Consider the following 16,060-nt stretch of genomic DNA (forward strand, 5'->3'; position numbering starts at 1 on the left):
CGCTTCGTTCCGCTTCGTTCCGCTTCGTTCCGCTTCGTTCCGCTTCGCTTTGCTTCGTTCCGCTTCGTTTCGCTTCGTTTCACTTCATTTAGTTTTTTTTATTTTTTATTTATTTATTTATTCATTCATTCATGGAAAACCAACAGCTTCTTACATTTAATAAAAACGGGACATCACATCAGGCACTTACTTAAATGTAACAATCCAATACCTGCGCTAATCACAAATTATTTAACAAACTTAGATAAATAGAATGTCCGTGAGTTTACGCTTTAACGCATCAACATTACAATTGAATATATCAACTTCCAGGTCATGATTACCCAGCACACTATTCAAGCTCTTGCTGGTTTTAGAATAGAAAACTATTTTGTGTATAGTTAATCCTCGCTAAGGGAACTGCAGTAGGGTGATAGTGTCTCTTAGAACGAGTAAGTACAATAAACGAAATATCACCGAATAAGTCAAAGCAGTCAACATTACCATTTATAATGTTTAGAATATACGCAACATCAAAGATTTTTCGGAGAATATTTAGAGGTAATAGATTCAGATCCTTACAGAGACGTGGGTAGTCGCATGAATTATAAGACTTACTCATTTTATATCATAAGAATTTAATAAATTTATTTTGGACTCGTTCAATTCTATCAATATGGACTTGGTATCTCGTACTCCAGATTTGGGAAGCATATTCCAACTTACTACGAACATATGCACAATATAATATTCGTAAAGTTCTTGGCCTTGAGAAACAGACTGAGTTACGCATTATGAATCCAAGAGACTTAGGGTCGTCTTCCAGAACTCTACTCAATGCTCAAGTCAGGACTTGAGCAGACTTGAGTATGATTTCAAGCACTGGAAATACGACCATAATGGCAAGGGCTTGAGTATGATTTTCAGTCCTCACTGCAATACTCAAATCCTAACTTGAGTATTGAGTAGAGTTCTAGAATACGACCCTTGGTAGCCTTAGAGATAACATCATCAATATGAGCATCAAAGATCAGCTTTGAGTAATGGATGACACCCAGACTCCTCATCCAGAATCCTCATGATTGTCTTTCGTTCTAGACAGCGGTTTTTCAAACTGTAAAAAGTAAAAATAGTTTTGACCTTGCGTTAAAAAGTCATTAAAAAACATCTGGAGGGGTTAAGATCTAATTTATTGTTCAGACAGTAGTCATCCAGCCGCGATATATAACAAATTAGTGGAGGAACACAAAAATAAATATATATCTTGGTAGTGAACCATCATAATATACATCACAATCAATATTCATTTCTGTATTTTGAATAATATTCAGTTTTGATATTTTGATTTTCAAGATTTGAATTTTATTTTCCAAAGTATTTATAACGTCACTAATATAGCATAAGGTTACGGACACTAACAAACTATGGACCTTACTATGTTGTCTGTTTATAAAAGGCGTTTATTTATTTTATTAAAATAATCTTCTTAATTATGTCTGTTTGTCGACAGGTGAACGGCGTGCGAATGCGTCGACGCCTGTGATGTGCCCTCTAATATGCAGTGTGGCGGCCTCTACTTCGTGTGTCTAGCATTGTGCTGTCTGCATACCGAATCGGGTATGTATTTTTTAAACGACCTCGGCCATATTACATTTTTTCTTTATTTATTTGAAAACGAGACAGGGCATTCTTTGCCTAATTATAATAAATGGAGGTTTAGAAAATGTAAAAAAATCATCCCATTTTTTTTGCATAATTGTAAATTTGTAATAGGTTTTTACGAAGATAGGAAGGATGCAGAAAGACGCCCAAGAATTTCCAAATGAACAACGGCGTTTATTTATGTAGTTATTATGATCGACATTAGAGACCTAATCGCACTCATCCTCGATGTCAGCTCACCGTCGTCCTACCAGGTTTAAGCGGCAGCAAGTGATCGATGATAAAGAACGACCATTCTATGAGCTTTCATCCAAGTATCCCACTAGGTGGAAGTACCGGAGTGCCACTCATGCTCATAGGCCCTATGGTTCGATACAATGCAATTTCCTTTTAGAACGTATATGGTAATTCAGTGAACACTTCGATAGCGCGTTCTATTTTGATCCCAACGCCATTTAGCGGCAAGGCGAGGTTATTAATATTAGTTGAGTTGTGGTGTTTCAAATTTAATTATTCACACAAGGTAAATTTAATTTGATCCAGCTGGTTTGGAGCCAGCGACCTCGCCTTCGACGGTATGGCGATCTTGCCATCCTTCGATCTTTGTATTAATATTTATTACACAAACTATAGTCCATTTGTTTAGGTACTTAACTAAATGTAAACAATCTTGAGATGATTTAATGAGACATATATTTATAAAATGATTTTTACTTACCTTCAAATACAAACTACGAATAATTAGCTTCATATGAAATTACATGCCTATTTTTATATCTATTGATATGTAAAGTATATGTTTCAATAAAAAGATGTATCAAGATTGTTTACATTTAGTTATGTACCTAAACAAATGGACTATAGTGTAGTAATTTCACAAAAACAATTGAATATCATGCTAGGAAAACATCGTAATGTTCAATAAACTCATTTAACAATAATACATTAATTTATTTCTGACCGCAAGAGAGAGAAAGAGAGGCCTAGTTTTTTGCTTGTCTCGTGAGTTTGGGTGTAATTTATGATTATCTATGTATATGTTCATGGTACTCGCGGGTTTCCCTAGTACGGTTTCCCTCGTGTGTGCAAAAAAAAGAAAGAAATCTTTAAAATTTATTTTTAACTTTCCTAATGACCTCCAAGTTTACAAATAATTCATAATTATTTATACGAAATAAATATAAATCGCTCTACAAAAATCAGCTGTTCAGTATGTACTCTAGTCAAATATAAAAAAAAACCAAAAACATTTGATTTTTAGGGTTTTCACCTTAGATTGTTTTATAGTTACCACAATTGCAAGGTTTTTTCTCGAAATTCGATTAGTCTATTGATAATACTAATCTCGTAGTCATGTCCATGATAAGTTTTGTTCAACAGAAGGTCAATAAATTAGTAGAAATTAATAAATTATACAACTGTGTCATACGTAATGTTTTTTTTTTTTTTTTGAAGGAAGCGATTGCGATCATTCAGGTTGGAGTTGTCATTCAAATACAGACTCGAAAATTTATGGTATACGATTACGTAGTAAATTACTATAAAATAAAATGTTACGATTTTCTTCCTTTTCATCTACCATTGCCTGCTGTCTAGCAGTAAGTATTAACAGGTATCGAAAACTTATTTATTTTATTCACAAATCGTACGTAATAATAGACACTTTGCAGAATTTATAATAATGGCCAGGTAAGAATATGATGATAATGAAAAATATTCTTTTCCTGTGCCATCAGTGGTTGCCTGGTAACGTTTTGTTATTAAACATTCTACGAGTATGTCGAATTTGGCTAGAGTTCAGATTGTATATCTGCCGTCCACTAACGAACACGCGGCTAAGTGACAAATGGTCAAATAGCCGTTTTATATAGCAAAAAATAGAGCACAAAATTCTTTTTTAAAATTAGTTAAACTTATCAGACTTATCAGAACTTTCCCTACCTACCTTGTTCGTCCAGAGAAGTACTGCCAGCCAGCCTATTTCTGCTGCTAAGCAGTAACGTCAGTATTTCTGTGTTCCGGTCTTGAAGGATAAGGGTGATGGTAAAATTACAGACACATAGGACTTGTCAACTCATGGCTCAGGGTGACGGGCGCAGTAGCAGTCCGCTCAGATCTTTGCGATTTAAAGCTCTGAGTAGCAGTACAAGTGTTATGGACAGGCGTATGGCTTACCATCAGACACATGACTTGTTCGTCCCGTCATTTTATATTATAAAAAAAAAGGTCGACAGATGTTCGATCGGCACACTAAAGCTATTAAATTGACACTATTTGATCATTTTACATTGAGGATCAAGATTGTTTGGAAGTGTGTCCGATTACTTTATATACTAATGTATTATAACATTATCTATTAATCTGAGCGGGACTGATGAAGAGCTGAACCAATTAACAAAAACTAAAGAATTATATTCGGTAATTTCGAATGACGATTTCTCTGAGGATTACTTACATCGCCTACGTCACTGTTGTTAACGTTCGGGTCTCTCACCATCGTCGTACTCTATTCTTGGAATAATGTTCAAAATGGTTTGGGGAGATGAATGACACTAGGTCTAATCGTAAGCCTGATTTAATTACTGTGACGTCGGATATTCAGTTAACGCTTCAGCACCACATAAATGCTAAACTGCGCGAGCTTTTTGCGGTATTGCCACAACTACATTGGCTTTTCACGAGAAGTAGAAAACCATAAACAGAAATACATAGTTTTCGTAATTTATTGGATTGTAACAAGTCTAATAAAAGTTAGCTAAAACGCGTACTTACATTGACATAAACGGGTTTACAGCAGCTTATTTGTTGTTAAACTATTACACGCTCATCTGTAAATTAGTCATCCTTTTATATATCCCACAGCTAGGCTCGGGTCTCCTCTCAGGCGATGGTTAAGGCTGTAATCCGTCACACTGGTCCATTGCGGAATGGGGACATCACACACTTTCTGAGGGTTGTAAACCTTCTTTGACATGCAGCTGGTACAACTGCCTCAGTAGCATAACGGTTACCATGCTGGTGTGCTGCGCAAAGGTCCCGGGTTCGATTCCCGAGCCAGGAGAAATATTTATATGGTCTACATTTATATCTCTCGTGAGTTTGGGTATAATTACGCGACATAGAATTTCCCTAATGCGGGGCTATGAGTATGTGCGTATGTGTGATATTCCCCTTCACTGCAAAGCTCATGATAAATTTCAAATTAAATTAAATTAAAACTCAGAGGTGCGAGCTCAGATTTTAACGCACTATTGGAGAGGTGGCAGGTCAAGCCATTAAGGTACCACGGCTTACATGAAGTGGTGGTACTACAAATTATTACCACCACTTCATTAAGAGGAATTAATAAGTGAAATGTGTTTTGCGTTAAGTCCTCTAATCCAAAACCCGCTATCTACCAAAGCGGAGTAATGAAGAGCTGTGTTTCTACTAATATTATTAATTATTATGACTAAACGGCAAAGAAATGTTGCAATAACGTAATACTATTGGTTGGTGGAACTACTCTTCTGTGCGTCGTCGCCTTGTTAGATAATAGGCTTGAGGGCTGTTACGTACTTTGCGGGTGTGCGGTCGTGTTACCATGTGGTAAAACATAAAATGAACAGCACTTTACAAATCTACGGTGGTATAAATTGAACACACATTTATAGAGTTGTTTGCATCCATTATAGTGTAAAATTTAAATTTAATTAGGACTTATTGAAAACAGATTTATGTATTTCGCGCGTATTTTAAAACTTTCTAATATCATAAACGTTAACGGGAATATATAAAACGTTTTCCTAAAGCAATCTCAACTTTATCGAAAAACCACAAATTTTACGTTTTATAGGAATATTTAAAGAACAATCGCAAGAACGGCAGAGACATTAGTCTTTTTTTTTAAAGAATAAGAAAACATTTTCCAATTCCGAAGCGAGATTAAAACTTCCGACGATTCAATAACAAGAGAGATACGTAAAGATATTTGATTGAAGACAAATGAATGACAAAAAGCTTTTTGACAAATCGCGAACGTAATTCATTTTGTAAATTTGGAAATATTTTTTCTAAAAGAAAACAATAATTGAATCTTCTTAAATCCGGTAAAATGAATAAACCTGCAGGGATTATATGAAACAGTTTTTAAAAGGTATAATAAAAATGTAGTGTATTCTATCCGTCAATTACTAACGAATATGCCGTATAATTTTTCTAGACATTGTGTGTATTTATTTATGTATTCATTCATCAATGGATTAGTACAAGCTGTTTCATTAGTTGTGTTAACATTTTAGGTGATTATCACAGTAGAAGTGTGAAGTGGGCGTTACCTTCTAGCTATTGTTATGACATATCTATCATAACCCTTGTTATGCGCCAATGCTCTCTTAAGCCGAGCGTGTTTTTGTCATAATATGTCGGTCATTAATATAATAGCATACAGACGTGGCAACAACTTACGGAAATATTCGTAGTTTGCGAACTTTCCCGACTGTAATATTTACGCCAAAATATTGCCGGGCATTGTACTAAGGTTTCCAAGGAGTCCGTTCTATATACGAAAAAAGAAACAGAATATAATAAATAAATAGGTATCGAAAATATTCGATACCTACCTATCATGTGTGGCTAATATCTATTCCATAAAAATGTTTTTCATTTTCGTTCTTACTCAAACGTGCGTATTTATTAAATTTATTGAGTTCTTAACAATAACAGAATAACAGCTGTCTATATGTACGTTATTGAAGTCAGTGAACCCGTGACCACTATCAGTGCAGCCTTACCGAAACGTTGGGATAATAGGTAGGTGTGCAAATACCTACTGATTAAACAGTTTATTTCAGTTTTAGAATGTTACGATCTATCTATTCCATATTTATAGGTATATTTAATATGTTTGTTTTATTATTCATATCAGTCTTTTTTTTTATTGTATTGCAAGTAAAATTTACTTTCCGTATATTTATAAGCGGAGTATATTTATGCATACGTCTCCATTCCAATCAATGGAGTTATAAATATTATTATATACCAATTTTGGAAACGTTGGTTTGTTTGTAAAAACAAATATACGCGATTTAAATCCCGAAAAATAGTTTCATTTCCTATCGATACAACGTATCTTAAAGTCTTAAAAGTTCAATGGTATAAATAATTTGTTAATTATTTATAGCAACGAATGATATAACCCAATTTTTTGCTATTTTTTTTTAATATTTATACTTCGTACAAATCTTTTATTAACAAGACACCATGTATCTACATAGCTGTAAAGTTCCATTAATTTTGTAGCTTGGAGGATTATGGAACGAGGCCCTAATGTATACTTTCACCTGCTTGGAAACCTTCAATCTGGTTAGATGAAAAGCGAAGAAATGTAAAAAAAGAATCCATTTGTATTAACCAAGCGAATCCATACTCTGTTGACAAATGAATGTTAGTATATTTTTCCCATATACGTGCCATTAAGTACGAGTCATCTGAATGCGATACAACTTTCGTGAGTTGTTTATACCCATACCCGCAAAAGTTTGAAGTTTCTGAAATATTAGATTTCACTGCTGGACAAGTTTCCTCTAAGAAGAGGGTTAAGACCATCTTTTGCAGTGTTAAGTTTTTTCTTTCAGTTCACGCATGCTGTGTACAATCAGTTATACAGGTGACTTTTAGTCACCTTTTAAATTTTAATTTCTAATAATACATATAGAGTCGTCTAAATAGACGACCTCAGTGGCCGAACAGTTTACTCAAAAACATCGACAATTTCTTCTTCGATATCCCCTCACAGTTGTGAATTGACCCATTGTCGATAGCCTTTAATTAGTAACAGTAATAAATTGACGATTGGATGTGAATGTCACATAAATACACACGTTAATTAAGTGGGCTCCGTCTAAACTTTTACCACTTAAAATATAATTCACGTTTGTCATCATCACACCATATTATGCACTATCAGTAGTATTCGCGGTTTTAATTTAAGCGATCGATGCGCATATGTGTCGCGTTGATAATGCTAAAATTGAGGCGTAATTTTTTTTAACTGAGGCAGTATTTACTGCCTATATAAAATATTGCGTGAAATAGAGTGGCTGAACTAGGGATTAGAGTCTAATGCGTAGAAAATATTATTCAAAGATAGAGATTGAAGCTGCTGCGTTATTTGATATATATCATGAGTGTTATTTATTATTATATGAATCTTTTGCATTTGATTTATCATTATTACCTTACTGAACTGCCATCACTGAACTGCTATCAGAGGTCCCGGATTCGATTCCCGGGCCGGGATAATTACTTGTATTGCCTACATTTATTTCTGTCGTGAGTTTGGGTGTACTTTGTGATTGTCTACCTATGTATGTGTCCATGGAACCCACGATACAGGGTTCCCCTATGAGTGTGTGTATGTTAAAAAAAACTGTATTATAAACATGGTTCAGTTTGAAAAAATTCGAGAAACTCTAGTGTTTTTTTATTTGACTCTCCTCCTCCTTCATCCGACTTCATACCTATTTGAAACGTCGCCGAGGGACACGTGCACTCCTTTTGCGCTCATACTGCACACTAATTAATACGAGTATGACCACTACACGCATTAAATAACGCGATAAATCTCTTTGATGTGCCAAAAAGACCGCCACCAGAGCTATCGTCTAAAGCCTAATTCCATAATAAATAACGCAGTAAAATTATCGCGATAAGTCGTGGGTACATCGACGCTTAGTCTCGATTAATGGAATAATTAATGCCATTAAACCTTAGCGTGGCCATAAGATAAGAACACATGCGTATTGCATAGGCTCAGTGAACGTTAGAGGAAACGTTTACATCCCCGGCTCGGGATATCCTTCCACATGCATCGCCGTTCTCCCGTTTTTCTAAAGAAATGACGAATGTCAAGCGTGTCGCGTAGGTTTCCTAGGCAAAGCTAAAAATTCTTTCGGAAAAAATATTTTAGAATGAAAATTTAAGCTGCCAACTTTCTTTTGTTCAAAAATGGAATATTTGTATAATACCTGCCTAGAAAAAATGGATGGTGACTAAACAGTCATCGCGTAGAGCAATGCAGCGTACAATTCGTAAATCATATTTATACATCTATTATATCTAGACCTACTTTAATAAAGAAACCAAATTGGACACAATTAATCATGACGGTAATATATAATTTTAAAAAGGAGGAGGTTCTCAATTCGACTGTATGTTTTTTTGTATGTATGTTACGCGATAACTCCGTCATTTGTGAACCGATTTTGATGATTCTTTTTTTGTTGGAAAGAGAGTACCTCCCTAGTAGTCCCATTTAATTTTCAAGAAAATCATCCTCTAAGGATGACTGTTCACGGAAGAAGATTCATTTTTATAAATAACGCCTAAATTTTATTATAAGGAGCAATTATTTGATTTTGCTATTCTCCATTTCAAGGCGTTTTTCTCTCTCAATATACTTTGAGTAGAAAGAATCTATTTTTATTATCTCCTGTGTCAACTTCCATATAGTGGCGAACTAAGGGATGAATCCGGGTTTGCGCACTTTCCGGTAACCGATTTCAATAAAACTTGGCAAATAGATGTAACTCTCTGTACCGAGATTAGGACCCATTTATTCGTTAATTTATTTAGATAAATAACAAAACACTTGACGTTCTTGTAATCATACCAATTAAATAAGCATACATGTAATGTTGACTTGGAAATCAATATATTCTTTGTTGGAATTCCGTATTAAAATGATTTTTATTGAAATGATTAATACCAAAGAGGAAGAATTATGAATTATGTTATAATAGATCAAGCAATTACGACTGACTTAAGGTTCACATAGGAGCATCAATAGTAGAAGGCAGTATTTTTGCAGAACCACTCCGCCTACCCGAAGACTACAGCACTAATGTTCGGAGACGTCGAAGCGATGAGAAGGACGGCCTTGCACTGTCCAGGGAGATATTCAAAAACATCACGAAGCATCTCCGTGAAAATATCAGACGCGAGGGAGCGACTGACAAGAATGATAATTTATTACAGAGTAAGTATCGATTTGAAAGCAGTGATAGCGTAGTTGGGGGACGCTTGGATTCCATATAGAAAGTCCTGGGTTAAAGTTCCGCGAGTGATGGGCTGCACTAGATGAATATTTCCGAATCATATATATACTGTGTAGTTCACAAAATTATCATGATGAAAACCAAAAAATGATGAAAAAGGTTCAAAAGATCACTCAATTAACTGTACCTTAAGTGTAACTTAACTATAACTTAAATTCTTTTCTTAAACGAGATTTTACCCTGCAGTCGTACTTATGATCATAAGTATGGATTTTTGCTATGTACAGCGCTCTACATCTGGTTAACAGAAAATAACTTACTTAACTAATCTATAATGTCGATTTCTTGAAAAATGAACTCTGCTGCCAAACTAACTCCCTACGTGGCCAGACGGTTACCATATTGGTCTGCCACGCACAGGACCCGGGTTCGACTCCCGGACCGGGCGAAATGCTTGTATCTTATTGCTTACATTTATTTCTCACGTGAATATGTAACTTGTGGTTGTCTGTATGTCCATGGCACCCGCGGTACAGGGATCGCGGATGCCTAGTGCGGAACTCCAAGTGTGTGCGTTATTATTGTTAGTATTATTATTATTAACTAATTTGCAGTATTAGCATTTGCACGTCTATGTCATGTTAACTGTGAATGAGATAGATGCAATGTAATAAAAGAGAACTCTAATTAATATCCCAAAAATAACAGTAAGATAACTGCAGATGCGTAGGACATTTTAGTATAGTTTTTATTAGTGCCTTGTTGGAACATGTATATAAAAATTGAGGAAATTTTTTATGTTATGTTTTAGGCCTCATTTAAGGACATGCGGGACATTGTGCGGTGCGTACCTAGAGCGGCTTAAATCAACCATAGCGCGATGAATGAGAGTATTCTTACAAGTAACGGTCGCCGCTGTGTCAAGATTTCATTGGGTGAAGGAAGTGAGTCAGTGAGTGGTAACTCCGCCGCGAGAGCCGCCACTGAGCGCGAACCTACGCCCATTTCCCGCGGTCGCCCGTTCAAACTCTGACGCGGGCTGCATTGCTAATCGAAACACGGACGTGCAGCCCACAATTCTGTTTACAAAAAGCGGACTGAAATTGAGGAATAACTATTAATTTATGATTAACATAAATTATTTACATTAAAAACGACGTAACGGTTTAATAATCCACAATAACCGACCCTCGATCAAAGCACGCTTATTATGCAAACATGCTTTGATTTAAGGTTACATAATACTCTCCACTCTCACATCTCTTCCTCGCGCGTGCCGAAAACCACCACCACCAAGCACCAGTAGCGGCGTTTGTGAATGTATTCGTGCGATTCTATAGTAACTACAAGAATTTGATATTACCGCGAAACACCCGCTCGCGCGCTCACGCATTTACTATGAGGGGCGGTTACAAGCCGCCTCATCATGAACTGAGAATCTGAAGAGGCGCTGTTTCCGTACCGCCCCACGCGCCTCGTAACGCCCTGCATCTCCATAAATGAGCTTTTAGAATTGAGCATCCCGCTTATATTAAAAAGGTAATTTTAACGTAGTAGATTATGTTTGCGTTAACATCAATAATGTTAGGTATATACTCGTATCTTGTCTAAATTTCGTACTGCAACCTGTTGAACATTCGAAATGTCTTTTCTTTTCTAGTTTTTTTTTGACGTGGTGCTTAATCTATTATTAATAAATAAATAACACACAAAACAAGAAGAAATATATCTAGTTGTAAAGCATCTGATTTAAGTTTTAATAAATGTATCTGTAAAGACGTTATAAAACAAATTAAAAATGAACAAAAGCCAATATATTAGCTACCGAAAAATGCTGACGTATTTGTTATAAAATCACTTTTTGTTATGCTGGATGTGACTACAAAAGAAACTTCTTAAATAATAGTTTCTAAGAAACATTACGTCAACTCTTGTGAAAAACATAAAACAAAATACAAAACTGTTTGTATTTTTTTTACGCTAAGATACGTTGGTCTTGTGTTTTCTGATTCCGAAAACAAATTTCAATGTTGTTGATTCGTGTACCTGAATAAATACATACTGATCAGATATGATCGTTCTTCTAAATCCAGGAATGCTTTTGTGATTAAGGGCCATTAAAGGATGATTTGGAAATCGATTAAGTATTCTTTATTTTGTTAGAAATCACTTTCTGCAAGCAGGAAATTTAAATGAGGATAATAGAAACGTGAATTATACGATGCGGGACGTACTCGCAGACTTAACAGAATTTCGCTGTTTATGAATTTAATAGTCCTTATCTACTTTCAATAATACAATCAAGATAATGTTGTAATTAAAAATAGCCTATTCAATTTAATACTTCACGACTGTACGCTTAAATATTAACAATTACTCTTTAAACTGGTACGAATCCTAGGGACACACGGTGTTCCTAACGATTTGGTACTGTAGCGTTCTAAGGTCACACGAAGCTGTGTTTTCGTACATTAATTTTAAAAGTTTGTAACTATTTTTCAAAAATTTATAAAAAAATAAGACAAATTTTATATCAGAATGATTACAGATTGTGTATCTTTGGGACGCGTGGCGGGTTAAATAATGTAACATTTGCATAAAAAATTAATGAGCAAAAATCACATTATTACATCGCAATTGAATAACTAATATTACTCACACAACATGAATATTTTAGTACAAAATATTCACTTCAGTAGACAAAATTAAACAATATTAATTATGTTAAAACAAGCCATTGCTATACTTCAAAATACGCAATCAAGCCATGCTGCTACTGCGTGCTGTCACTACATTACAACAGCGATAATTTCAACTTTTATAACAATGTACTATCATATCGAGTTCTTAGATTTTCGCGATTGTTACACATTGGAAATGAAACTATTTTTCCGGATTTAAATCGCGTATATCTGTTTTTTTAAACAAACCGACGTTTCCGGCCCTTTATCCCATGGTCACAGTTGACGAGTCAATACGGAAAAACAGTTTCATTTCCTGTAAGTACTATCATGATTTTGCGTTTCAATATTAATCATACGAGAAGTCTGCGTGATTGCTCTATTAGAGATATAAGCATTTATAATGGAGCGTCTTTGACCAATTAGGCTTGTTCATAATTCATCCTCGAGCTGAATATATAATTTCAACTATTATTCACTGTTGCTGTAAACCAACCTGCAGGTTTACCTCTTAGGGATGATTGGGAGGCGTTGTATATTAATAAAGCCTTCCAAACTGATAGGATTTGTTGCTATTTAAAGTTGGAGTAGGAGCTCCAAGATGTATAAATGATGAATGGTGGTCTTGTACAGTTCAATACACAAATTGGTTAATTAAAATTTTACAACCATGTTCAGAAGTATTTTTTATTTAAATTATCAAATTCAACATATTGTATTTGTCGCTCTTTAGAGAACGCAATGAGGCCACAATTTTACTCAAATAATGTAACTAAGTGCCACTTTTCTTTGTCAAACAGGTAAGGTAGAAGAGTCGCGGCAGTATGTGCCCTATCAAGGGTACCATCACCACGAGCATCACTGGGGTCCATATTTCGAGGAGGAGAAGCTCACGCATATGGCTGTTCACATCGGTGCCGAAGCCATGCTGAGCTGCAGGGTTTCTATGCTGAAGGATAAAACGGTAAGTATTTTGAGCTCAACGCCAATCGATTACGTTTTTAAGTAGTATGTTGTATATTAATAGCGGTAGAGTAGTGAGGAACAGGAATCCACAAAGTTTTAGAATTCGTTCTCGATTGCTTTACGAGAACTAAATGGTTTTCCTTGTAGATTATTTTTTTATATTGCACACCAAATGTTAGTCGCTGGGTTCAAGCCAGCAAAATGTAACTTCTTCATATGTATGCTAATTCTTTAAGGTAGTAGAAGCGTCAATGTGCGTTGCCCGTTGTAGTTCGAAGAATTCGTGTTTTTCTTTTTGTACCGGTTTGGCGCAAATTGTTATGCATTGTAGGTCAAATCATGCTGCCAATTCACCCGTTGCGATGGGTCGTTTTCAATAATACCTCTCAAATCATCATTAATCATAAGTTTCTCACAGGCGGCGTTGACGGCAAAAAAACCGTTTAAATCTAATGCGAAGATCTGCAACGAGCATATAGAAATTTGTAAGATTTGCTGACTCGAGCTGTAGCTATAGTAGAGTCCAGTAAAATAGAAGGATTTTTTTAAAGTTTTTGATTGCGAATACGACTAAAACCAAAAATGCTCAGTGTATTCAAACTACGCATTCAAAGTATTGAATTTTAGCAGTGGTATTCTGTTTGATTTCAAAGTGAACGCAAAATGAAATAAAACGAAAACGAAATAAAAATGAACTCCAAAATTTCAAATTTTTTTCAGCATCCTCATATTTTTTGATTCAAAGGTTTCAAATCAGTGTTGTAATAAAATTTTTTGACTTGATTTTAAAATGACCGCAGTTTTAGAATGATAATTTCAAACTTTATATATGAAATTATGAAAATACAATGCCAGAATCTGTTCTACACAACAGTTCATTACAAAATTCAAATGTACGAACGTTTTTGTATTTTATGTAAATCTCCTCGTTGTCTACTGAACGTGAGTAATTGCATTTTAAAGTACTACAAACTAGGAACTTTTAGTAACCCCGTGTTGCAATTAAAGTTGATGCCGACTTTCATATTTATGTATCAATCTACAAAGCTCACAGACGTTCCTGGGTAATGAAAGTCTAATCCTAAATCTAAAACGAAAAGTCATAGGTATACAAGTACTTGTTTAGCTAGACTTGTCCAGAAATCGTGATGAACTTGCTGTTGGTCTTTTAAGTTCTTCTAAGTAGTAGCAGTAGAACTCCTTGTAAAAAGTTCATCCAGGGAAGTAGTAGCGTGAGCATTACTGTGTTTCGGTTTAGAAGGGTAAGGAAGCTGGTGAAATTACAGGCACATGGAACTTGTCAACTTATGCCTCAGGGTGACAGGAGCAGTCGCAATGTTCCTCAAATCTTTGCGATTTAAAGCTCTGAGCAGCACTGCAACTGCTATGGACAGGCGTGTCGCTTACCACCAGGGACATGACTTGTTTGTCCTGTCAATTGGTATCATAAAAAGTTATTAGGACAATTGTGGGCTAGAAACAAACTGCCTTCGTGGCCGAACGGTTACCATGCTGATCTGCCACGCAGAGGTCCCGAGTTCAATTCCTGAATCGGAAGAAATATTTGTATGGCCTATATTTATATCTCTCGTGAGTTTGGGTGTAATTTGTGGTTGTCTATGTGTGAGTATATGGCACCCGTGACACAGGATTCCCTAGTGCAGGGCTATGAATATAGGCGTGTTTAAATTTATTAATTTAATTTTCTTCCATGTACTCAAAAAATGTTCCTACGCAATATTCGATGTGCGTCACCTAAATAGGTGTAGTTAAAAGTAATTCCCACGTATGAGAGAGAGAGAGAGAGAGAGATGTATGAGATGAAAAATAAATCAACAAATTTTTTACGGTTCTAAGAATTTGGGGCGTGTTGCTCGGATAAATCATCATCTTTGGAGAAACATGTTGACTTAAAAACAGAGAAATATTCCTCGTTCTTAAAACAACTTTACGTATTAAACACAACCAGTTCCTAAAATATGAAGTTTAGACTGACACCTTTACTAGTATTTGGCATTATTAGACTACTTAAATATAGACCGTGTCTTAGCAAGAAAACTTTCAAGCGGGTTCACAACTCCTGCATTGTAACAATGCAGGAGTAATAAAGCAGGAGTAATAATAGTTTCACTGGACATAGTGAAATTACTATCATCAAACTAGTCCATCATTTGCTCCGGGTACCCCGGAATGAATTCCGTTGCTCTGGCGCTTATAGCACAGATAATCCTCTATTTTGTGACCACGTAATTGATGTGATTTTCTGGCACATTATTATTATTATTTAAGGGTAGTATTCCAAACGAAATAAATATTACTAACATGATTTATTTCCGCTTTAAACAAAATAATATGTTAGTAAAAAAGCTATGTAAGTGACTCCAGTCAGTGCTGAAATTATCTAAATACTGGTTAAAACTTGTAGAATCACCAAGCTCGATATACAAAAAACCTTTTTTTTCTATAAAATCGTATGTAACGCATCTTATTACTAATTAATTATGATAATGCTATCGTATGAAACCTAAACACTGCAAGATTCAGTTCAGTGTTTTGCGATTTCATCACAAGATTCTTGCGGCTGTTACCAATCTAGGGCAGATTACTTTATTAATTAATTTTTTATTGAATTTCAATTATTTTTTGTGAAATTACTCCACTAGTTTGTTATAATTATTAATACAAAGATCGAACACTCAGAAAAAACACTCAGAAAAAATTCCTTCGATCCGGTCG

General features: G+C 35.2%; 1 protein-coding gene across 2 annotated transcripts in view; it reads left to right on the forward strand.

The window, feature by feature from the left end:
• Nucleotides 1-16,060, forward strand: part of LOC113234760 — an 84,139-nt gene that overhangs the window by 59,702 nt on the left and 8,377 nt on the right. Inside the window, exons 2-4 of one of the 2 annotated variants that reach the window (XM_026470227.1) lie at nucleotides 1,490-1,596; nucleotides 9,491-9,658; nucleotides 13,159-13,322. In XM_026470227.1, the coding sequence (XP_026326012.1) occupies nucleotides 1,536-1,596; nucleotides 9,491-9,658; nucleotides 13,159-13,322 (393 nt within the window). In that variant the 5' untranslated portion in view covers nucleotides 1,490-1,535. The remainder of the gene's footprint in view (nucleotides 1-1,489; nucleotides 1,597-9,490; nucleotides 9,659-13,158; nucleotides 13,323-16,060) is intronic. The other variant, XM_026470228.1, reaches the window with a different exon arrangement.

This window comes from Hyposmocoma kahamanoa, unplaced genomic scaffold, assembly GCF_003589595.1.
Source record: "Hyposmocoma kahamanoa isolate Upper Pololo Valley unplaced genomic scaffold, ASM358959v1 86, whole genome shotgun sequence".
Lineage (NCBI taxonomy): Eukaryota > Metazoa > Arthropoda > Insecta > Lepidoptera > Cosmopterigidae > Hyposmocoma > Hyposmocoma kahamanoa.